General features: G+C 39.2%; 1 protein-coding gene across 4 annotated transcripts in view; it reads right to left on the reverse strand.

The window, feature by feature from the left end:
- Positions 1-453: 453 nt before the first annotated feature.
- Positions 454-23,672, reverse strand: part of FRMD4B (FERM domain containing 4B) — a 354,838-nt gene continuing 331,619 nt past the window's right edge. For all 4 annotated transcript variants that reach the window (XM_012473977.2, XM_012473989.2, XM_012473974.2 and 1 more), the window contains 9 exons: positions 22,639-22,772; positions 22,418-22,537; positions 20,751-20,976; positions 17,067-17,123; positions 15,500-15,647; positions 12,485-12,604; positions 10,820-11,631; positions 6,152-6,284; positions 454-1,959 (listed from right to left, as the gene is read on the reverse strand). In XM_012473977.2, coding sequence (XP_012329400.1) covers positions 1,839-1,959; positions 6,152-6,284; positions 10,820-11,631; positions 12,485-12,604; positions 15,500-15,647; positions 17,067-17,123; positions 20,751-20,976; positions 22,418-22,537; positions 22,639-22,772 — 1,871 coding nt within the window. In that variant the 3' untranslated portion in view covers positions 454-1,838. The remainder of the gene's footprint in view (positions 1,960-6,151; positions 6,285-10,819; positions 11,632-12,484; positions 12,605-15,499; positions 15,648-17,066; positions 17,124-20,750; positions 20,977-22,417; positions 22,538-22,638; positions 22,773-23,672) is intronic.

Here is a 23,672-nt window from a genome sequence, read left to right on the forward strand (position 1 = left end):
CAGGAGGCAGAGGCTGCAGTGAGCCGAGATCATGCCATTGCACTCCAGCCTGGGCAACAAGAGCAAATAATCTCAGTCTTTAAAAAAAAAAAAAAAAAAAAAGGGCAGTACATCCTAGAATTAATAAAATACGGTAATACTGTAATTAAAAATCTTAAATCTTGCCCAATATTATTACTTGAAATAGAGCACTGTGACCTACTTCACAGGAACCCTTGACATAAATGGAAAAATACATAAACATTTTCAGTAGCACACCTTTCATTTATTGACCTATGTAAAAAAATAATAGGTCTTGAAAAGTCAGAACAATAAAAGAATATGCAAAAGGGTTATTTCTGATTCTAGAAGGCTATACAAATATGCAAAAAAGGAATAAGTTATTTTTTTTTGCTTGTCTTTTTTCTAAAATTTTTTGCCAAACTTCGTTTCTAATTATACAAATGACTAAGGACCAGTTTAACAAATCATTTATATATATATATATATATATATTACATGCTTTGGAATATAGATAGAAAATGTTCCAAAAAAGTTGTTCAGAAACTTTTCTATTCACAATATGAACAAGAAACTTGTATAAAAGAGGGGGAAAGGAGCACCTTTTATGGAATTTTGAAGCAAAGATGACAAAAAAGATCAATCTGGAATATGGAAATCATTTGCTCTAAAAAACAAACAAAACTGTACAATAAACCATAGCTAATTAGTTCTTCCAAGGAAAGTATGAGGTAGTTTTAGCCTCATAATTAAATCCACTGCAGCTTGGAGATTTTTTGTCGTTGTTGTTTTTTTTAATGTTAACCTTGTTTTTGTCACATGGTGACCTGGAACCGCTTGCAGAATCCAGACGTGTTTAATTTTCTAACGTTCACCATTTTAAGGCACACAATTCATCCCAAATGACATGGCTTTTTTTTTTTTTGCTCTTGTTTTGGATGCTTTCTGTATCATCTTAAAATACTTTTTCAAACTCATAAAAACTTTCCACATTAAGTCTGCCACTTCAAATGACAGCCAAGTTGGAGAATTACCAGCCAGAACAATAGCTCATCATGCAATTAGTGGAGAAAGGGAAAAGGAGCTCGATGATATTGTACCTTAGAAAATTCTCCAAGCAGAGTTTGTCAATTATTCAGTGGGCTGCTTCGTTTTCCTCAATCTGCTACCATAAGTTATATTACAGGATGCTATGGTAATAAGTTTTTCCAGAACCCTTTATGGTGCTTATGAAAAACATCACTCTTTATAGTATCCTAGAAAACATTTACACTCATTCAGAACTTCATGAAAATCCAGCTTCAAGTAATTTTCCAATACTGTCTAAATTGTCCATGTCTGTGTAGAAAGAGCATGTTATTCTTCATCAGCTCACGAATTCAAACTCGGTGATGTGAGCAATGACTCTGGAGCTTCTGGTTCCCCTTTTCTTATCCTGCTGAATTGTGCTCTGAGATTTCCCCTGTCCTTATTGCCATGGGACATCCTGAATGTCCTTTCATGGCTTTGAGGTTTCCCTTTAACAACTTCTATTCCCTTAAAAAGTGCTTGCTGTTAATGAAGGCTTCACACTGAGTCCTCTCTTGGCAATGCTTCAATGTGTGGGCAGACTCTGCTGTTAGATTAGTGCCTAGAGTTTGAAAGTCCAAGTCCCTCTTCAGGGGCTTTGTGGGGCTTAGTATGTGATTCACTGATTCACTTCCAGGGCAACTAAGTCTTCTCTTCAACCTTTGATGTCTTTAGGTTTCTAAAGCCAACATCCTCTGGGAAGACGAATACAATTTGCAAGGCACACTAGTGTGAGAACGCAGTGCTTGGTCAAGAGGTCCAACTGCAGTTCAGACTAATGTTCCAGGCTTTGAGTCTTCATGCCAAAAGAGTCTCTGCTCGCTACTCTCCAGGCTGTCTTCCAGCGGGTGTCCATCTGTACCGTCCAGTTGACTGATTTCTGTGTACTGTCTATTAAAAAAAAAAACAGAAAAGTTACTACTTGTGGCCATATTTTTCTCCCTACAGCACAAAGACTACTACATTTAAAGAAGTTAGTAGGAAGCATTGTTAAGAAAAATTTCCCAAAATGTAGAGATAAGGCAAAGAAAAAGGATGCCTGCATGCTTTTCCCATGTCATACTGGAGCATTGTTTAACAGGCCCATAAAAAGGATTATTTAATTCTCTGGAAAGATATCTCTTTGTTTAACTTGTATCTAACATTGATCAGGACCCAGATTGTATTAAGTTATATGTTAACTTGTAGATTTCTGTCTCAAAGAAATACAAATAACTAGTCTAGCAAAAAAGATTATGGTTACAATTTTATTGCCCTATAGGACATTAACTGGTTTTGAATCTAACTTAGTAGTCTTTTCCAACATTCTTTCAGTGTCTTGAATTCACTTTGAACCAGCTTTACCATTCTGCTAGTTCACTTATAATGAGTTAAACAATCTTTGACCCATGTCCATTTTTACTTGTGCAACAGTTATATTTTTAACTTTTTAAAAAGTATATGGTGACAATCACATTTTAAGTATTCTTCAAATTAAGGGAATACACTAGATGCTTTCCTCAGGGACAAAATAATATATTTAAAAGGTGGCAGGGGCACTTAGGGACATATATGATATCCCTAGGGTTTGTGGGTCAGGCATAAATTGGAAGTGACCTAGGAAACAGCATCACATTTAAAAATCATAGGCATATTTAGATGGCAATTCCAAATGAGAACATCCTATCATACTACAGACCATTCTGATAAGCAAAACTGCATTATTATAACCGTAGGTTAAGAGAGATTAGATCGTTAGTTGATTTCTTTTTTATTTTACATTCCAAAGTCTTTTAGTAAAGGTTATTTTTGAAAAAGTCTTTGGAAGAAGAGCTTTGGAAATAAAGGATTTAGTGTTTTCATGTAACACAAAAAACAAAACCAGGTTTCATAATTTCACACATCAGTCAGTTTCAAGCAAAACTCCTGCTATGCAAGAGGCAACACACAGATTGGAAGTACTGTACTTACTACAGCTGGCTACACTTAGCAAAAGAGAATTTACAACTGATCTCATTTCTGAAGACACAACCATTCTTGGGGATAGAAGCCCTTCGTTTTGCCTAGTAATAGAGTTAGATAGAAAAAGGGAAAAGGAATGGAAAACAGGAGGTGAAAGAAAAAAAGTTATTTGAAAATACAGTTTGCAGCAGTAGAGCCAAGAATTTGACTGTATTATATACTATGTAGCTTCAACATTTCTACTTTAGAAAGTTTATGCCAATGACAATTATGCCAATTGTACTAGAAAAAATTTTAATGGTAAAAATTAGTATCTTTCTATAATTTTAAGACCTAGATACTCCAGGGAAAAGCACTTTAAATAATACACTTTATTAAAAAAAACAATAAAACACTAATATATTGCTATGCATTTCAAATCTTTAGCTTAAGGGAAAAATCTAGTTTCTCATCTTTATCTTAAAACTTAATTTCTCTCTTATTTTAAAAATCATGTTTTCATAAAAACAATTTACAGAATTTCAGAGCAAATTTCTAAAGCTTTATGAATGATTGTTATTATCCTTGCCTTGTTAATAGGTTAAATTGATCAGACTGTATCATAAAAAGAATTCTAAATAAAAAACTGGATGGAAATAAGCACTTCTGTATCTCTGTGGCTGTAAGGGCAAAGTGGCATATCTTTCTGGAAAGCAAGAACTTAAAAAAACACACTTTTTAATTTAATCCATTAACTCTATTTATTAGAATGTATCCTAAGAAAACAATCTGGGATTCAGACAAGTATTTTGGACAAAGATGTTAATAGCTGCAGTACTGGGCTAGGCTCACGCCTGTAATCCCAGCACTGTGAGAAGCCAAGGCAGGTGGATCACAAGGTCAGGAGTTTGAGACCAGCCTGGTCAACATGGTGAAACCCTGTCACTACTAAAAATACAAAAGTTAGCCAGACGTGGTGGTGTGTGCCTGTAACCTCATCTACTTGGGAGGTTGAGGCAGAAGAATCACTTGAACCTGGGTGGCGGAGGTTGCAGTGAGCTGAGATCGCACCACTGCACTTCAGCCTGGGCAACATCATTTCAAGGCTCCGTCTTGAGAAGAAAAAAAAAAATAGCTGCAGTACTTTAATAAAAAAAAAAAAAAGAAAGAAAAATCTAAAAACCTCTCAAAAGAACTGTTCAAAAAATGAGGCGCTGTTAAATAAAGCAGGGTATATTTAAGTGGAATATCATATTGGTTATATAAAATAAGGTTCTGAAAATTTAAAACACATGGGAATATGGTTATGTTATGATGTAAAGATTTTTAAAAAATGGAGATGTAGAATTTCATGTATAACATAAGATGTAAAACTGTATGTACAATATCATTGTAACCATACAAAATGGACAGAGAAAAATGGGGAAATTGGGAAAATATGCCAAAATGTTAAGAGCTGCTATCTCTGGACAGTAGAATTATGGCTAATTTATTTCCTACTTATTTATCTCTTTATTATAAATTTTCTACCATGAGCTCATTTATGCACACACATACACAAACACAATAGGGATCTTTAAATAGCTTCTAATTTCCTGTACATTATGCCCCCTTTGATCCCCTATCAAGCCATCTTGGGCTGTCTGAGATATATGAGCAGACTTGGTAAAAAGAGATTTTCTCTAAAAATGCTTAACACTTCCTGAGTCCAGTGACAGTAGTGTTAAGGATATCAGAACTGCCTAATGCACCAAAAGTTTTAGCATCATTTCTAACTGAGTCAACAAAAGGAAAGTAAAATTATACAAACATGAAAAGAATTTGCAAATATATTATTTAAAATTGGTTAGAACTAAACTGATAAGGCTCAGCTCAAATTTTAGGCCAGTCGTTTTTGTTCTCGCTCCTAACTCATTTTCAAACATCATTTACGGAAGTCCAAACTATTTGACATCCTCTGAAATATATTTTCATTAAAATTCTATTTTGAGTACACCCTTTGTTTAGCTGAGACAATTGGCTTAATATTTCAAGCCAAGAAAAACTCCTACTGAATGTGGAGAAAAAATAAGGCATTTGGGGCTGATTATTTCTAATTTGCTTGTAACACTGAATGTTTTGATAAGAAACGGCTAAATTCTCAAATTTACCAGCATAGAAACCTTTATAAGTTGTAGTCTGTGTAAGTCTTCTGTGCCTGAAACAATCTGACTTAAAGAAATCAAAATTACACTCTAAAAAGCCAGAAATTGCCCTACTTCTTGGCACCATACATGTGGATTATCTTTTGTGAGAAAGTAAAAGGGAGAAATGACCTTTTCAAACTTAATTCCTGCATACAAGAAGAATTTTTTAAAAAGTAATTCCGAGTTTGCAAAAAAAAACAATTTTAACAAATTGCTCTTGTACATTTCCTCTAATGTGTACAAAAGACTGCTTTTACAGACAAACAGGACAGCTGGCTGTGTCTGTTGCTTTGTAACAAACACAGGATCAGACACGAAAAGGCAGCAAATGTTTGAAATCCAGCCTACCAACTGTCTGAGGAACCTTGATATGAACAGCCTTTCCTGGAGTAGAGATATTTTTCCTGCAAGGTTTCAAAAGAGACTTAAAATGGACATATCACTCATAGGGTTTCAAACACCATAATTTTTTTAAAAAAGCTTTGGACTCAGAATTCAAGTTACAGACTAAAGAATAGAATGCGTTAGATGAGGGGATAGCAAACTTTTTCTTAAAGGCCAGGTATTTTTGGCTTTCGTGTCTGTACAAGTGGCTCTTTGTAAACATTAGAGGAAATACACAAGAATTCAATGTAAGATTGAAGAACATGGTCAAATTTGAATGAGTTAGATTAGGGGTTAGCAAACTTTTTTTTAAAGGTCAGATACTTTTTGGCTGTGGTGGCCAGATATTTTTGGCTTTGGTGCAACTACTGAGCTCTGCCCTCATAGTACAATCCATAGATAACATGTAAATGAATGAGTGTGGCTATTCCCCAATGAAACTTTATTTACCAAAAGAGGTGGCCGCTGAATTTGGCCCACAGGCTATAGTTTGTCAACCCCTAAACTGGATTATCTGACATTTGTAAATTAGGATCTCTGAATTCTTTTGAACTGGAACAGGTGCCTAGGATTTTCAAGGACTGCTTCCTCACCTGCTTGGAGAGGGTAAAGGATTATAGACATTGCCATAGCAGCTGGTATAAGAAGAATGTGCTGGAGTCTCGTAATCCGACAGCCCTATGGTTAACTGGGTCCTCCAGTTCCCAGAAGCATTTGTAGAAGACACTGAAAATAAAAATGGAAAAAGAGACAAAATTAATAAAAATGTAAAAAGTGAAAAATTGTTGAGGTTAGTCAGATGTACATTGTAATCAGTTTTGTCAGAGTAGAGATTAAGAGAGTTTGGAACCAATAAGAATTCCTATTCCAATTTAGTGACTTCCTGGCTATGTCACCTTAAGCAAGTAGTTTATCCCCTTTCAGTTTCAGTTTTCTCATCCATGCAGTAGGGATAATAATATTAACATATTCTTTATAGGTATGATCCCAGGATTAAATAAGGTAATTTTGAAAATCTTTAGCACTGTACTTGATACAGAGTAAGCACTCAATAAATGATGACTATTAATATTATTACTGAGAATAAGATTAATTGAAAGATAAATTTGCCCCTGGTTGGGGCCGGGGTGGTGGCTCATGCCTGTAATCCCAACATTTTGGGAGGCTGAGGCAGGAGGATCACTTAAGTCTAAGAGTTTGAGACCAGACTGGCCAACATGGTGAAACCCTGTTTCTACCAAAATATACAAAAATTAGCCAGGCGTGGTAGCGCCTGCCTCTAATCCCAGCTACTTGGGAGGCTGGGACAGGAGAATTGCTTGAGCCCACGAGGTAGAAGTTGCAGTCAGTCAAGATCATGCCACTGCACTCCAGCCCTGGTGACAGAGTGAGTCTGTAATAAAATAAATAAGTAAATAAAAATAATAAAAATAATTTCAGGTCAGGCTTAGTGGCACAAGCCTGTAATCCCAGCACTTTGGGAGGCCAAGGCTGAAGGATCGCTTCAGCCCAAGAGTTCGAGGCTAGCCTGGGCAACTGGGGAAACCCCATCTCCACAAAAAATACAAAAATTTTTTTTTTTGTATAGTGGTGTACGCCTATAGACCCAATTAATTGGGAGGCTGAGGCAGGAGGACCACTCGAGTCTGGGAAGTCAAGGGTGCAGTGAACTGTGTTTGCACCACTGCACTCCAGCCTGGGCCATCAATCAAGATCCTATCCCAAAAAAGAAAAGAATAATACATAAATAATTTTAAAAATAACCGAAAAGACAAGCAAGAAAACAATTCTCATATATTGCGAGAAATCTTCCCATTCAGGCTATGGTGTTGTAAAGGTAAGATGATGAGTTTGGGTTTGTCAGAGGCCTTGGAGGAAATGTGTTTCTTAAGTAGACTTGTTGAGACGTGACTATTCTTCAGCCAAAGACAACACTGGCCACTGGATCGAGGCAATTTTTTGTCTTTAAAAAAAAGTGTGTGTGTGTGTGTGTGTTGGGGGAGGTGGGGCAAGGTGGTAACTAGTTCAGGAAGGAATTCAGGAAGAAGGGATTTAGTTCTACAGAGGAACTGAACTAGAACAAGGCAAGGGGACAATTTGGGAGCAAAGCCCAACAAATGCTTCATCACTGGGCGTTTGTTGTCCGCTCTATAAAACCAGTTCTGCCCCATGCCTTGGATGCACAAGGTAACCACAACCTCATGCCGTTTGTCCAAGACTCAAAAATCAGCACTGCTCTTTTCCATTTCCTGTTTCTGGCTCCAGACCTACTCCTCTCTCGTACCCACAAAGTGCCTGTGATCACTAGGGGGCAACACATTTCAAAACTCATCTGTGGTCCTGGGTATCATGAGGTTTTGACTAACAGATGTAACACACTCAGTTTGAGCTTCTAAGACATTTCTGAACTGTTAATTAGAGGTTCTGAGCCTTGGTAGTTAAAATGTCAGTGCTGGGGGGCTGGGTGTGATGGCTCATGCTTGTAATCCCAGCACTTTGGGAGGCTCAGGTGGGAAAATCACTTGCAGCCAGGGATTGCAGCCTGGGAAACAGAGCCCAGTCTCCACAAAAAAAAAAAAAAAAAATTAGCCAGGTGTGGTGGTGCGCATTTGTAATCCTAGCTACTTGGGAGGCTGAGGTGGGAGGATCGCATTGAGCCAAGGAGTTTGAAACTGAGTGAGTTATAATGGCATCACTGACTCCAATATGGGTGACAGACTGAGACTCTGTGTCTTTAAAAAAGAAAAAAAAAAAGGAGCTGAGCTAGGATAGGATCCCCATCCCACCACTTAGTAGCTTTGGAACTTGGGTTATTTAAACTCTGTAGCCAGCGTTACCTAAGCTGTTATTATTATCATAATAACAATAAGCATAACAATAGCAATCACTGTATAGAACTGTTGCATACATTAAATAGGAGAGTGCAAGTAACATGCTGAATTTGTGTGGCATCTAGTAAGCTGCCCACAAATGGTAGTTGTCATTACTAAAACTGAGTCACCACGACAGCCTTCAGGTGGCTGGAAGGGTCTACAAAGCCAGGACTAATTTGGCAAACGACTGGAAATTGATCTCTCCATGAGAATGATGCCTGCCTGTTGTAATACATTTCCGTAGTTATAAAGTGGAGACAGAAATGAGGGGAATTCCAGAAAGGGATTCTAGGAGTACGGATTCCATCCCTGTAGTTCTTTAAAGAGCAATGCCTTTTGGTCTGTGAGGCCACACCTTGCTGGTGTCAGCAAGGCTCACACCAAGTCTGAAACAGGAAGCATCACCTCCATTCTCATCTTTAGCCCAGATACTAAGCTAACAGCCAGGAATGTTGAGGTTCCTAGTTACACCTGTTTCCCCCACGGGGCACCACCCCAGTCCTGTGCTTCGGTGACTGTCCACACGCATCTCAGCCCTCCTTGTTTGGTTTTTCCCTTTTAGTACTCTGCCCCACCCTGCCCAGGTTTGATCTGTGAAAGTTTCTCACATCTTGAACTTTAAGAGGGAAAAAAAGTGTTTTCTAGGTCAGAGCCATAAATAAGAAATAATTACAGAAGCCCTTTCACATGTTAGATGTGGTAATAGATGGGACAGCCCTAGTGGAAGTCCAAAGTCCTACACAAATAGGAGAGAGCTTGAACCCAAACAGAAATCTCCATGGAAACGCCTTGTGTCAACAAGTATATGAAACTTTTAAAGGTGTAGTTTTCACTGACTACTCATACAATGATTCAGGAATCCTTATACTATGTCTCACTAAGGTGTCATGCTGATAAGGGAGAAGATGAGACTCATGACCTCTGGTTTTCTGGCAGTTTGAGAATGCATTCATTTCTTAGAGTTTTAAAATTGTTTAATTTTAAAACATTCCTCTGGCCGCTGACTCAGCTCATTGTGGCCAGGAACTAGTTCAATATTGGGTCCTCCATAGCTTGAATGTGGCTGCTCTTTTGCTGAATAAATAAAACCATACACAGAGCCTCCCCTATCTTCTATTTCTCTACTTAAAAGTACCTAGCACAGCTGGGAGTAGCAGGAAGTCCTCCACAAATGTTAGTAGAGTTAGGGGCCGAAGTCAACATCAGGGGTATAAAGGAAACATCTCTAATCGAAGTTATCTTTTAAAATCCCTTAAGTCAACCATAAAGTAGGTATATATGAATACTGAATTATAATATGCATGGCAGGCACCGTGGCTCTCGCCTGTAATCCAAAAACTCTGGGAGGCCAAGGCAGGTGGGTTGCTTGAGGCTGGGAGTTTAAGACCAGCCTAGGCAACAAAGCAAGACCCGATCTAAGCCTCTCTGTTTCTACCAAAAAAAAAAATATGCAAATTACTTAGAACAGTACTTAATCAATTCCAGTTCCTATCAGGATTATTATGAGCCTTATATAGGCACCTGAGCATTCAAAATGGTCCTTAGATGATCAAATCTTGGTGGTGAACAAGGATAGATGTATATTTCTAATGTTTTCCGCTTACATGAGGATTTACTCCATTCTTTTTTTTTTTTTTTTTTTTTTTGAGACGAGTCTCACTCTGTCACCCAGGCTGGAGTGCAATAGCGTGGTCTCGGCTCACTGCAATCTCTACCTCCTGGGTTCAAGCAATTCTCCCGCCTCAGCCTCCTGAGTAGCTGGGACTACAGGCACATGCTAATTTTAGCCGAACTACACACCCGGCTAATTTTTGTATTTTTAGTAGAGACGAGGTTTCACTATGTCGGCCAGGCTGGTCTCAAACTCCTGATCTCGTGATCCGCCCGCCTCGGCCTCCCAAAGTGCTGGGATTACAGGCGTGAGTCACTGCTTCCAGCTGTACTCTATTCTTTCAAAATATCAAACCTCAATGACGTGAACACATTTAATAGATGTGCCTATCAATGTAAATCCTAAAAAGATAACGCAAGTGAAACGCCTAACACATTCCAGCGTGGGTGACTGAGTGAGATTCCGTCTCAAAAAAAAAAACACCAAAAAAACAAAACCAAAATCCTTACACAAGGCAGCACAGAGAGTACGTGCTCAATCAACGATTGCTGGATATGAATCTACAATTTGCTTCATTACACTCAAGTGTTCTGAGTTCTTTGGAGAGCTGGAAAGAACTGTTTTTAAATTGGAAATCCTGATTGTGGGGTTCCACCAAATGGTTACCACTCTTTTGACCTTGAGTACTGGTCCTATGATCCGTGAAGTGTTTTGGGTGGGCAGGGAACATAATGTAAATAAAACCCAGGTGTTGTGTGTTTTTACGGTATTCTCACCTGAAGAGTAGGAGGATGCACGACTGCTTGGAGAACAAGGTACTTGCAGGCCTGCAAACCCCAGACATCTCTGTGATCCCCTGTCTGAATCAAAGCTAGTCTGCGGGTTGTGGCCCTGATCCTTCTGCCCAGAGGCCCGCTGGTACCAGCCACGCAAGTGCTCGGCAACTAAGGCCTTGTGGATGTTTTTGGTGATGTGCTCAGATTTTGTGGCATCCTTTCTTGGCAGCCGGAGAGTTGCATATGGATTATGGGGTACCCGGTCGACCTCATCTTCGTGAAAGGATCTGCTGTAGTCCCTCTGGCGTTCATATCCATAGTGGGCTGAAGACCGGTAGGAAGGGTTGACACTATACTGTCCCTCGGTGTCATTCTCATAGACATAACCACCACTGTAATAAAAGTCACACTCTGCATAGGGTGTGTACCCGGCAATGTAGTAACTGGAAGATGGTGGCTCCTGACTCTTTGAGTAGACGCCATTCCTCAAACTATCCTTTTGTGCTAGGTTGGGCATGCTTCCTGAATTTGAAGTAGAAACGTTCTGTTTCTTTGACCTCCTCCGACCCCTGGTGCGAGTGTCCAGGGTCTGGGTGGTGTAATAGGGGCCACTAACTGGTGTCACACAATAATACTCTGTGCTTGATTGGCTTGTATAGGAAGACCCATCATCGAGGATTTCTGTGCTGCTGCTTCTTTGGGATTTGGAGAGGGAGAAAAATGGCTTATCACTGTCCATCTCGGAGAGCAGGTGGGACTGGGACTCCAGGCTTCCACTCCGCTGGCGGCAGTGCTGAGACGAAGCTTCGGGTCTGAAACAGGAGAAAGGCAAATTTGTCAAAACCAAGAAGGAAAGGAGGACCCAAACAGGAAAAAAGAATACCATATTGAATGACTGAATAGCTCGTGAATCGCAATAGGACTCTGAAGGTTGCCAAAGCTGACTGTACAACAGAATCTATTTGTTCACCAAATCTATTGGCTCACACGTAAGTTCATTACCACAGTCAAAATGAGAAAAGAACTGGGTTCTATTAGTTCTGCAAGCCAAATCCTTCCTTGAGGGTAGGGAAAGACATAAACTGATGATGCACAGTTGGCACTGGAGCCTAAAAAAAAAAACCCAACATGTCTTTGGAGGGTCTGTCTTCCTAGAGGATATGAAGATATGGTACATTTAAGTCTGGGCTGAGTCACGGCACTGGTATTTCCCAGCCGTATGAGCTCAGACAAGATATTTAACCTCTCTGAATCTTGCTTCCCCTTTGTAAGATGAGGATGAAAACAATATCTTATTACCTCACAAAAGGCTTGCTATAGGAACTAAATAATACAGTGCATATAAAACATTTAGCATAGCACTCACAAACATTTCAAAATGTTGCTATTGTTACTAACTTCATCCTCACCATTGAATAATGAATGGTAATATGTGACTGGGGAAATTAAGGTACTAAAAATCTAATGTATACCTGAACAAATCAAATACACTTTTTTTTTTTGGCCAATGTATTTGAAACCATAAGTTAGCAGAGAATGTAAAACCATAAAACAAGGTCCTGCTACAGAAAGTCACTCAAAATGATTAAAAACTGCAACACAGCAAGACAGAACCTCAAAGCAAAAATCAACAGAGCCAAAGCAATGAGAATGAAGCTCTCTTACTCCAAATGGCTGCTGCTGTAGGCGTTTCGGGTAAGAACTGGTGTGGTGGGCATGCTTCGTCCTCCCTGGGGCCGCCTCTCCAGAGTTTTGTAAGGGCTGCTGTGTGTCGACAGCATTTCTCTGTGATGATAAAAAGAAGAATTCAGGAAATGATGACTCTCTCAACATCTCTGGGAAACTTGTCATAAGCTGATAGGAAACTTACTAGGAGCCCAAGGAAAGGAAACATAGGGAGAAGGATAGGAAGGATATCTTTGTGGTTTAGTGTCCTGGTACATCCTAGTTGAGTTTTAGTGGAAGCGTATATGGTCTGACTTTCTAGTCACAAATAAGTAGAAAAAAAAGGACTTTTAATAAAGAGTATACATGTGGCCACTAGCCACATGTAGCTGCTGAGCATTTGAATTGTGGCTAGCATGACTGAGGAACCAAATTTTAAGTTTTATTTACTTTAAATTGGCTGGCACAGCTCTAGCTCCTTGAATCTACCATTTCAGGCAAAAGTTCCTAAATGCTAATCCACAAACTGGGGCTGATACGTGATAAAGTTTTCACTGGCCTTTAACAAATTACAAATATAACAAAGTGTAGGTTACAGTTTCATAAGTAAAAATTCATCCAATTTGAATAATCCAATAATCTACCTTGATTTTGAGAATAATTTCCTTTATTTAAAAATTAAAAAAAATGTCTTCTGTTTGGCCCTTGTAAAGCAAATACCTTCCATCTTTGCTGAGATGCAGTATAACATGTTCACTGAAATCACACACGTCGTAAGCTTCGGAGCCTGCCAAGTTCTAGGTTACCTAGGTTCAAACCTTGATTCCCATGTTTACTAGTTGATGAACCCAATGAAGTTATTCGTGGTCCCTGGCCTTCAGTGTGCTTATCTCTAAAGAGTAATGACAGTAGGGTTGTCATGAGGATTAAATTCATTAATAAATTACATGGGAAAAACATAAACAGTGTCTGGGACACAGTAAACGGTCAATAGCAGCCAGGCATGATGGCTCATGTCTGTAACCCTAGCACTTTGGGAAGCTGAGGTTGGCAGATCACTTGAGGTCAGGAGTTCAAGACCAGCCTGGCCAACATGGTGAAACCCTACCTGTACTAAAAATACAAAAATTAGCCAGGCGTGGTGGCACACGTCTTTAAGCCCAGCTACTTGGGAGGCTGAGGTGGGAGAATTGCTTGAATCTAAAAGGCAGAGGTTGCAGTGAGCCGAGATGGTGCCATTGCACTCCAGCCTGGGCAACGGGGCGAGACCACATCTCAAAAAAAAAAAAGAAAAGAAAAGAAAAAAGAAAAAAAGGTAAGCGCTCAATAGAAATGTTATATAAAATTAATATAAAATCAAATTAACATTAAATTAACTGAAATGTTAACTTCATTCAATTAGTATTACTACAACAATGATAGCGGATATATTCTTTATATCAAAATATTGTTTCTTTCATGGATTCATGGTGCTATTTGTTTGAAAGTTTCTTTCCTTTTTTTTTTTTTTTAAGACAGAATCTCGCTCTGTCACCAGGCTAGAGTGCAGTGGCATCATCTTGGCTCACTGCAACCTCTGCCTCCCAGGTTCAAGTGATTCTACTGCCTCAACCACCCAAGTAGCTGGGACTGCAGGCGGGTGCCACCACACCCAGCTAATTTTTGTATTTTTAGTAGAGATAGGGTTTCACCATGTTGGCCAGGATGGTCTTAATCTCTTGACCTCATGATCCACCCACTTCAGCCTCCCAAAGTGCTGGGGGATTACAGGCATGAGCCACCACGCCCTGTCTTTTTTTTTTTTTCTTTTTGAGACAGCATCTTGCTGTGTTGCCCGGGCTGGGGTGCAGTGGCATGATCATAGTTCACTTCACTCTTGAAATCCTGGGCTGAAGCAATCCTCCTGCCTCAGTCTACCAAGTAGCTAGGACTACTGGTATGCAATACCATGTCTGGCTAATTAAAAAAAAAAAATGGGGCCAAGCGTGATGGCTCATGCCTGTAATCCCAGCACTTTGGGAGGCCGAGGCAGGTGGATCACCTTAAGTCAAGAGTTCAAGACCACCAGCCCGGCCAACATAGGAAGACTCTGTCTCTACTAAAAATACAAAAGTTAGATGGGTATGGTGGCGTGCGCCTGTAATCCTAGCTACTCAGGAGGCTGACGTGAAAGAATCGCTTGAACCCAGGAGATGGAGGTTTTAGTGGGCTGAGATTTCACCACTGCACTCCAGCCTGAGCAACAGAGCAAAACTCTGTCTAAAAAATAAGTTTAAAAAAATTTTTTTAAATGTAGAGATGGGGCTTCATTAGATTGCCCAGTCTGGTCTCCAACTCTTGAGCTCAAATGATCCTCCCAACTTGGCCTCCCAAAGTGCTGGGATTATAGGCGTGAGCTGCCACACTCAGCCTGTTTGAAGGTTTCTTTTTAGGCAAACCAACCACTGGTAATCCCATTTAGTGTCCTAATTTTTTTTTTTTAAGGATTCGTCTGTACAGCCAAATTCTGGGAACCACTGGCCTGTCAAGTTTCTTATTGCCCTGATAATATTTACAACTGAGATATTTAAGAAAATGCTTGGATTATCTATTTTACAGATTATAAAATGGGTTTAAGTGCCATTTTATTTGCAGGATTGGAAATCAGTCCTGCCACTTGGTTTGGCAGAGTGGATTTTAATGACAATTTCCTTAGACCAGTGACTATGAAACTGAACTGAGGACACTATGTCCAAATCCAGATGATAATCAATGTCCCTACAAGTTAATATAGATCGAATAGACTTTAAAGTCAAGGAAATGGTCAAATGCATTTTAAAAGACTTCTTAAAAACATTTTCATTTGCTGCAAACAACAAATAACTGGGTTAGTTTCTATGCCCCAGTTTTACAAAACAACGTCCTTTGGAAGGATAAATAAAAACGTGTAAAAATGTATCAACCACACATTGCATTTTGGAGGAAAAAATTTCCTAGCTGTGAGGCATTAACCTTACTGATAATATGAGGTCTCACCTGGACTGCCTGGTATCCACAAACTGTTCATTGATGGACGACTTTCTGAAATGGATTCGCTCAATACCAAGAGACTTAGGGGGAAGAATTCTTGGAGAATGAGGTACTGAACTTGATCGCTGCCCAGCAACAGAGAAGGCGTCACTGGCTATAATAAGTAAATGGGTGAATGAAAAAATCAGTAGGTAAATCAATAAGTAAATAAATATCTTGCCAACACCTTAAAAAAAGAAATTGGAAGATTTAGTGAGCAAAGTGTTCTTCCAAAGATGATAGTTTTAGAAGTACATAACTTTCAAGAAGTTATTTTTTATATTTTATATGCCAGAAAACATGAAATTACTGAACCCTCTTCTGGGACCTGAAACATCTTTTGCCAAATTCTACTCTGAGAGAGTAAATCACTCAAGGGGAATGGATAATAGAGCAGCTTTTAAAAAGCTATATTAAAGAAAACCCCCAGTGTGGAAAGAACCAAGGGGAAGTTAGCCTGGATCATTTTTGTTCACCTTTACTTTTAAAGTTTTTAGGCCTCAAGAAGAAAGAAAAAACAAAGCATAAAAAAAGATAAAAAAGGATGAAGGTAGTGAACAAAAAGATGATACAAATAAAAAGGAAAAAAAAAAGATTTTAGACCTCTTAGGCCAAAGGCTTATCCTGTCATTTAAAGTAACGAAACTGACTTATGCTCCATCATTAGAGGCTTCTTATGTTTCCCACTGATAATTACATTTTCAAAGAGGAATGGCAAGGATGACCAACGAAGTCTGTAGTGGTGAAATTTTATATATCGCAAAACGGGAAAGATAAAGCAGTGGGGTGTGGCTTCCTGAATTCTTCAAGTCATACCACAGAGAAGCCAACTCATCTGATTAAGTACAAGAGATGACAAAGAAATACTCTACTAGTTGATAGGAAACCCATTCTACAATGAAATGTATTGAACAAATACAGGCCATTATAATCGATACAGTCTACCTCTATGAAACAAAAAAATGACAGGTAGCCCAATGTCAACTGTGCCTTTCTTCCTAAGTGAAAGAAACTTTCATTTATCTAAAATGTGAAAGTTTATTTCATATTGTGAAACATACAATAATTTTATTTCATATTGTGATGAATTCAGTGATAATCAAAGTGTACACTCTAATATCCTGTTTTTGATATTGGACTCCAGATATTTAAGATGTCACCATTGGGAAAAGCCGGCTGAAGGACTCTTTCTATTAATTAGGGAACTCTCCATGAGCCCATGATTACTTCAAAATAAAAAGTTAAGAAACACTTCAGAGAGCCTTAAAGTCCTTACTGAGAGACTCAGACAATCCTGTGAAAGTGTTCTGATTTCCTGAAGTCATGTATTGTATGGTCCTGTGTTTAATGCTGAGTTAACCTGAGTAGGTGTTAATCATGCATTTCGTTTCCCAACCATTTTGCATAAATGTAAGTTAGTTTATTCTACTTTTTGGCAAAAGAAAAATAAGTAGGCTTTACTTAACTAAGAAAATTATCTTAATTATTTCAGAATATCTAACATTTTTAAACCAAAAAAGGAAGAGCCACTTACGATCATCATAGGTGGTGGTATCAGACAAAGAGCTACTCTCTGACGGGATTATGTCTTCTGTGAATAAAAATAACTGCTTTTAGTATAATTATGCATTTATACAATTAGAGGGGCCTTAGAGGAACAATTTTCAATGGAGTAAATTTTATCTTCTTTTAAAAAAATGTAACTAATTACAGTGCATTAAAAATAATTAACTACTGTAGTAAGAACTGACTCATATACTAACAAAAATCAGAACATCTTACATATTGTACGAATATTACATTAGATTATTTCTTAAAATGGAACAGACTTCAAGGGAGTGCTGGTTTTAAACTAGTTTTCAGTGTTTCTTCTACACTGGAAGAAAACTTTACCTACATATTTGGTGCTTACAACCAACAAACTGGAAAGAAAAATCATGCCATTCTTATTGTAAATGCTAAATGTTACATAAAACACAAGTGAATCCTCATTTGAGAATCTACTCTTAGTATAACTTGGTTTTTGACCTGTTCCTGAAAGAAAGGGCCTTCTCTCTTTTTTTTTCTTTTTTGTTTTTGAGACAGGGTCTCATTCTGTTGCCCAGGCTGGAGTGCAGTCGTGCTATCATGGCTCACTGCAACCTCAACCTCCTGAGCTTAAACAATCCTCCCGTCTCAGCCTCCTGAGTACCTGAGACTACAGGTACGCACCACCACAACTGGCTAATTTTTTGGATTTTTAGTAAAGATAGGGGTATCACCACGTTGGCCAGGCTGGTCTTGAAATCCTGGGCTCAAGCGATCTGCCTGCCTCAGCCTCCCAAAGTGCTGAGATTAAAGGTGTGAACCACTACAACCAGCCAAGTTTTTCAACAGGTTTCTCAACAGTGGCACTACTGACATTTTGAACTGGATAATCCTTTGTCCTGGGGAGCTGTCCTGTGCATTATAGGGTTTCCAGCCTCCCTGGATGAGAATCACTGAATTAGGTTTAAGTCTTGGTTTTGCCATTTATTGACTGCAAGACCTTGGGCAAATTACTTAATCTCTAAGCATCACCCAGCTAAACCCTACAATGGGAGTAACAATAGTACCTATCACATAGTGCTGGGGTGAGGTGTTAGAATAATGGATGTAAAGCCCCTAGCCCAGCTCCCAGCATTACCTGACAAATGCTCAGTAAATGTTAGCTAGACTTACTGCTTTTGTTAACTAGACACTGCGTTCTGGTTGGCAATGACCATAACACTCTGACTATTGCTGGTGTCCATCAAATGTTAAATAACATGGCCCAGCAAAATGGCTCGCACCTGTAATCTCAGCACTTTGAGAGGCCGAGGTTGGTTGATCACTTGAGGTCAGGAGTTTGAGATCAGCCTGGCCAACACAGTGAAATCCCATCTCTACTAAAAATACAAAAATTAGCCAAGTGTGGTGGTGCATGCCTGTAATCCCAGCTACTTGGGAGGCTGAAGCAGGAGAATTGCTTGATCCTGGGAGGCGGAGGTTGCAGTGAGCTGAGATCACACCACTGTACTTCAGCCTGGGTGACTTTGTCTCAAATGGAAAAAAAAAGGATTCAGTAAAGAGAAATAACTCAGACGTGTTGATCTGTATTGGCAAATCATTCCATATTTGGTTGAGTGTTTCGGCACAAGGTTCTAGGTAAATATAATCCTTCAACATAAACTTCAAAACCATTATGAAGGGAAGCTCTCCATCCAATCTCTAATGTTAATCTGTATCAGAAACAAGTGAACTATCTGTTAGACACATAGTGGCGCTTGAAGGCAAGGTGCCAGTATACTTAGTTGTCAGACACACTTTCACCGTAAAAGAGAACATTTAAGTTTTGCAGTTTGAGTATGAATGGGCCATAACAAATGGCCATGAAGTTAAGCACAATGCTACTCACCCATATCTGTAAGTCTAGAAATTAACCACCCCCAAGGCCAACTGGATTTCACATTCAGTCAAAGCTACTCTACATTCTTCAGCTGTAGTGAACTAACACTTGTGTGTTGATGTCTGTATACTCCCCTTCCAAAAGCCATGTCTCTGCTTTGTAAATTACATGCTCTATACCCAAGTATAATCTAAACTCAGTTACTGTATTTCATCAAATCTAAGATATATATTTTAATTACCAGTTTAAAAAAAAAAGTACTGCCAAGTATGATTATAACACACCATCTAGTGTGTTAAGAACTGTCACAAGGCTGGGTGTGGTGGCTCACACTTGCAATCCCAGTACTTTGGGAGGCTGAGACAGGAGGATTGCTTGAGCTCCAGAGTCTGAGACTAGCCTGGACAACGTGGTGAAACTCCATTTCAACAAAACACTAGCTGGGCATGGTGGTGCACACTATAGTCCCAGCTATCAGGAGCATCACCTGAACCCAGGAAGTTGAGGCTGCAGTGAGCTTTGATGGTGCCACTGCACTCCAGTCTGGTGGACAGAAAGAGATCCTGTCTCAAAAAAAAAAAAAAAAAAAAAAAGAACTATCCCAATTTCACAGATGTTAAAATGTAAAGGAAAAAAAAATGTCTTGGAATCAAAGAATACAATCATACTTCAATCACCACAGCTGAAAACCATGCCAATAACGACGTAAAGCCAATTGGACTTTAAATCTACCTGTGATTTCTTAGCTTACTTTTATTCTGAAAATTAAAGTCATAAATACATGTTGAGAACTTGGGAAATACCGAAGAGTATTATTAAGAAGAAAATTAAGTTACTTGATATTTCACAACTATTAGTATTTTGAAATATTTCTTGTCTAGTCTTTGTGTGTGCTTATTTCTACAAAATTGGGATCATGTTGTGGTAACAATTTATTTATTTATTATTTATTTTTATTTTTATTTTTATTTATTTATTTTGAGACGGAGTTTCGCTCTTGTTACCCAGGCTGGAGTGCAATGGCACGATCTCGGCTCACCGCAACCTCCGCCTCCTGGGTTCAGGCAATTCTCCTGCCTCAGCCTCCTGAGTAGCTGGGATTACAGGCACGTGCCACCATGCCCAGCTAATTTTTTGTATTTTTAGTAGAGATGGGGTTTCACCATGTTGACCAGGATGGTCTTGATCTCTTGACCTCATGATCCACCCACCTCGGCCTCCCAAAGTGCTGGGATTACAGGTGTAGGCCGCCATGCCCGTGCTGTCCATATCTTTAAGTAGCCTTCATAAATCACAGAATTTTTAAATCAAGTTTACATACTTATCTGAAATTCCAAACAATTTTTATCTTAAGAAACCCCAGTTTTGTCAGGCACAGTGGCTCACACCTGTAATCCCAGCACTTTGGGAAGCCAAGAGTGGTGGATCACTTGAGGTTAGGAGTTTGAAACCAACCTGACCAACATGGTGAAACTCTGTCTCTACTAAAAATACAAAATTAGCTGAGTGTGGTGGCGCATGCCTGTAATCCCACCTACTTGGGAGGCTGAAGCGGGAGAATTGCTCGAACCCAGGAGATGGAGGTTGCAGTGAGCTGAGATTGCACCACTGCACTACAGCCTGGGCAAGAAGAGCCAAACTCCAAACTCCATCTCCAAAAAAAAAAAAAGAGGAAAGAAAACTTAGTTTTGATCATCTGATTTTTCTTTTCTCTCTCACCAAATTAACTGGTAACTGGTTTGGAAACGCTACATGCCATTAAGTATTGAGTAGGGACTCAAAAAAAAAAAAAAATCCTTAATTGTTACTAACCTGGTAACACTGTTGCTTTCTGGCTGGGTTTCTTTCCACACCTAATTCGGTATTCGTTTATTGCATTTTCAATCTCCTGAAGCTTTTTCACTGCATCTGTGTAATCTTGCTTTCGCTTTTTCTTCACAGTTTTACAAAGGTCTGGCTCACTGGCAAGTTTCTTTGCAGCTTCCACCAGCTTTTGTTGTATTAGGAAATTACTCTCCAGCTCTTGCAAAGTAGGATCCTGCATTTATACAATGACAGCTTAATTTTTATGGACACATACGACCAACTCTCACATGCATTGTGTAATAAAACTTCTTGTGGACTTTCTTGAATCAGATGTTCTTTGAGAATACTATCTTCCCAAGTTTTACTGCATAGACATCTCATTAGTCCAAACCTCTTCTCTTTTCAAGGACCCTTCCTTGGATCTTTCATTCCTTCAGTTGGTTGGGTCAAGATCACAGTTTTCACAGATATATTCTTAACTCAAAGCTCATGGATGCAGAAGGTTATATTCATATGCATAGCTTTAGAGACAGATAAATTTGGGTTTGACCTTCTTTCTGGTGGTTTCTGGTTGTATGACCCTGGATACATTGCCTAGAACCCTGTGCCCAGAACAGACACACAGCTTCATCTTTTAATGGTTCGGTTTTTTTCATTTGTAAAATGAAGATAACACTTACCTTATGAAAGTAGGTTGAAGATTAAATGAGATAATATATGTGCATTGCTTAGCTCAGAGATAGTGAGCACTCAATAAATAGCAAAGATTTCCAAAGATGGAAACAGCTATAATTTTCTAAAGCTAAGATGGTCAAATTTCTACAAGAAACATAGGTACGGTCATATTGACTGATGACATGCAAATGAGAAAGTATTATACACTCTATATTGGCTAACAAATGTTTTATCTTGATTGTAGCTCAGTGCTGTTCATGTATTATCTCATTTAATACTCACTGGATCCCTTGGAGGGAAGTCCAATTATTACCCGCATTTTACAGATGAGGAAAACTGAGGCCTGAGAAATGAGAATTTAGAGAGGCTAAACTATTTGCTATTATTTAGTTTTAAGTAAATGAACCTAATGCTGCAGTTCTTTTTTTTTTTTTTTTTTTTGAGACAGTTTCGCTCTTGTTACCCAGGCTGGAGTGCAATGGCGCGATCTCGGCTCACCGCAACCTCCGCCTCCTGGGTTCAGGCAATTCTCCTGCCTCAGCCTCCTGAGTAGCTGGGATTACAGGCACGCGCCACCATGCCCAGCTAATTTTTTGCATTTTTAGTAGAGACGGGGTTTCACCATGTTGACCAGGATGGTCTCGATCTCTTGACCTCGTGATCCACCCGCCTCGGCCTCCCAAAGTGCTGGGATTACAGGTGTGAGCCACCGCGCCCGGCCCAATGCTGCAGTTCTTAATTCTTAAAATACTGCCTCTCAATTGAGAAACATTTGGAGTTTCATTGAATGCTGTCTTTGATTTGGGGAATAAAGTAAAAGTAACTCAATTTTGACTGGAGTGGGGATGAAAGAAAGAGTTCAATTTGGTCTACATGATCCATCTCTACTGGTGAGATAACATACAGCAGAGACTCAAAAACCGAGGAACAAGCACACTACACTCAGACAGCTTTCCTGTCTCATGATTAATTGAAAGTCTCAGAGATGTTGTTCATACCTCTTCACTCGGCAGCAAGTTGTCATCTAATTTAAACGCAGTACCTACACGTCTTCTGACCTGAGGAGGCTTCTCGCCTATGTTCAGGGGATACTCCTTTGGCATTTTGCCTGTAAGCTCCTATAAAACAGGACAGAATTAAGAGCAGATGATTGACACTGGTCAAAGTTGTCAAACACAATGTTAAACACAATTTGATAAGCTCAAAAAAGCAGACTCACAGCCTCCCGCAGACAGATCTTCTTAAGCTCCTCAACTTTTTTCAGAAGTTTTTCTTGTAACAGTTTCTCCTTCTTCTTTAGTTCAAGGATTTTCTCTCTCTTTTGCTCCTCACTAACTTCTGAGTCTTGAGAACCTGGGGAATGGGGGAAGGGCAGGGAAGGTTTATACAAGGCATGTTTCCTTCCTTTCTAAAGGACAAAGGATTTTTAAGCTAAAGCTGCTTATTAAACGGTAGTTTATTTCTTTTCTCCTTGTTTCTCAACATAATAAAAGGAAACTGGAGAACATTTTCTCATTCTTCTGGGCATTAAACAGAACCTGGTAATAAAATGTGCCTTTTTGGATTCTGGCTCAGTCATTTTGGGGATAATGATAAAATGCTTAACATCCCAGACACACCCAAGGAAAATTTTCATTTTTCTGAGCAGAAGAGAAGGTAAGACAGTTCTTGAATAGTTGTTTCAAGTGTTCTTTTTAGAAAGTAAGTAAGCAAGGAAGGCCGGGCACGGTGGCTCATGCCTCTAATCCCAGCACTTGGGAGGCCAAGGTGGGCGGATCATGAGGTCAGGAGTTCGAGACCAGCCTGGCCAACATAGCAAAACCGTGTTTCTACTAAAAATACAAAAATTATCAGAGTGTGGTGGCATGTGCCTGTAGTCCCAACTACTCAGGAGGCTGAGGCAGGAGAATCACTTATATCCAGGAGGCAGAGGTTGCAATGAGCTAAGATCATGCCATTGCACTCTAGCCTGGGTGACAGAGTGAGACTCTGTCTCAGAAAAAAAAGAAAGAAAGAAAGTAAACAGGCAAGGAAAAGAATAATCTGTGTGAAGGAAGATTCAGATTCACAAGTTGACAGTGAGATTTAGATGGGATGAATCATTTTAGTAAAGTTACATATACTTAATGATAAGAGATTCCAGAATTTTTACAGAGGAAGGGCTTAGGGCAAGCTATCACATTTGAATGGGTATGCTTGTAATCAGTTTGCACAGCATTTTATATTGCATGGAGAATTAGACAATTATCTGTA

This window comes from Aotus nancymaae, unplaced genomic scaffold, assembly GCF_030222135.1.
Source record: "Aotus nancymaae isolate 86718 unplaced genomic scaffold, 86718_ANA_hifiasm-v0.15.2.pri h1tg000046l, whole genome shotgun sequence".
Lineage (NCBI taxonomy): Eukaryota > Metazoa > Chordata > Mammalia > Primates > Aotidae > Aotus > Aotus nancymaae.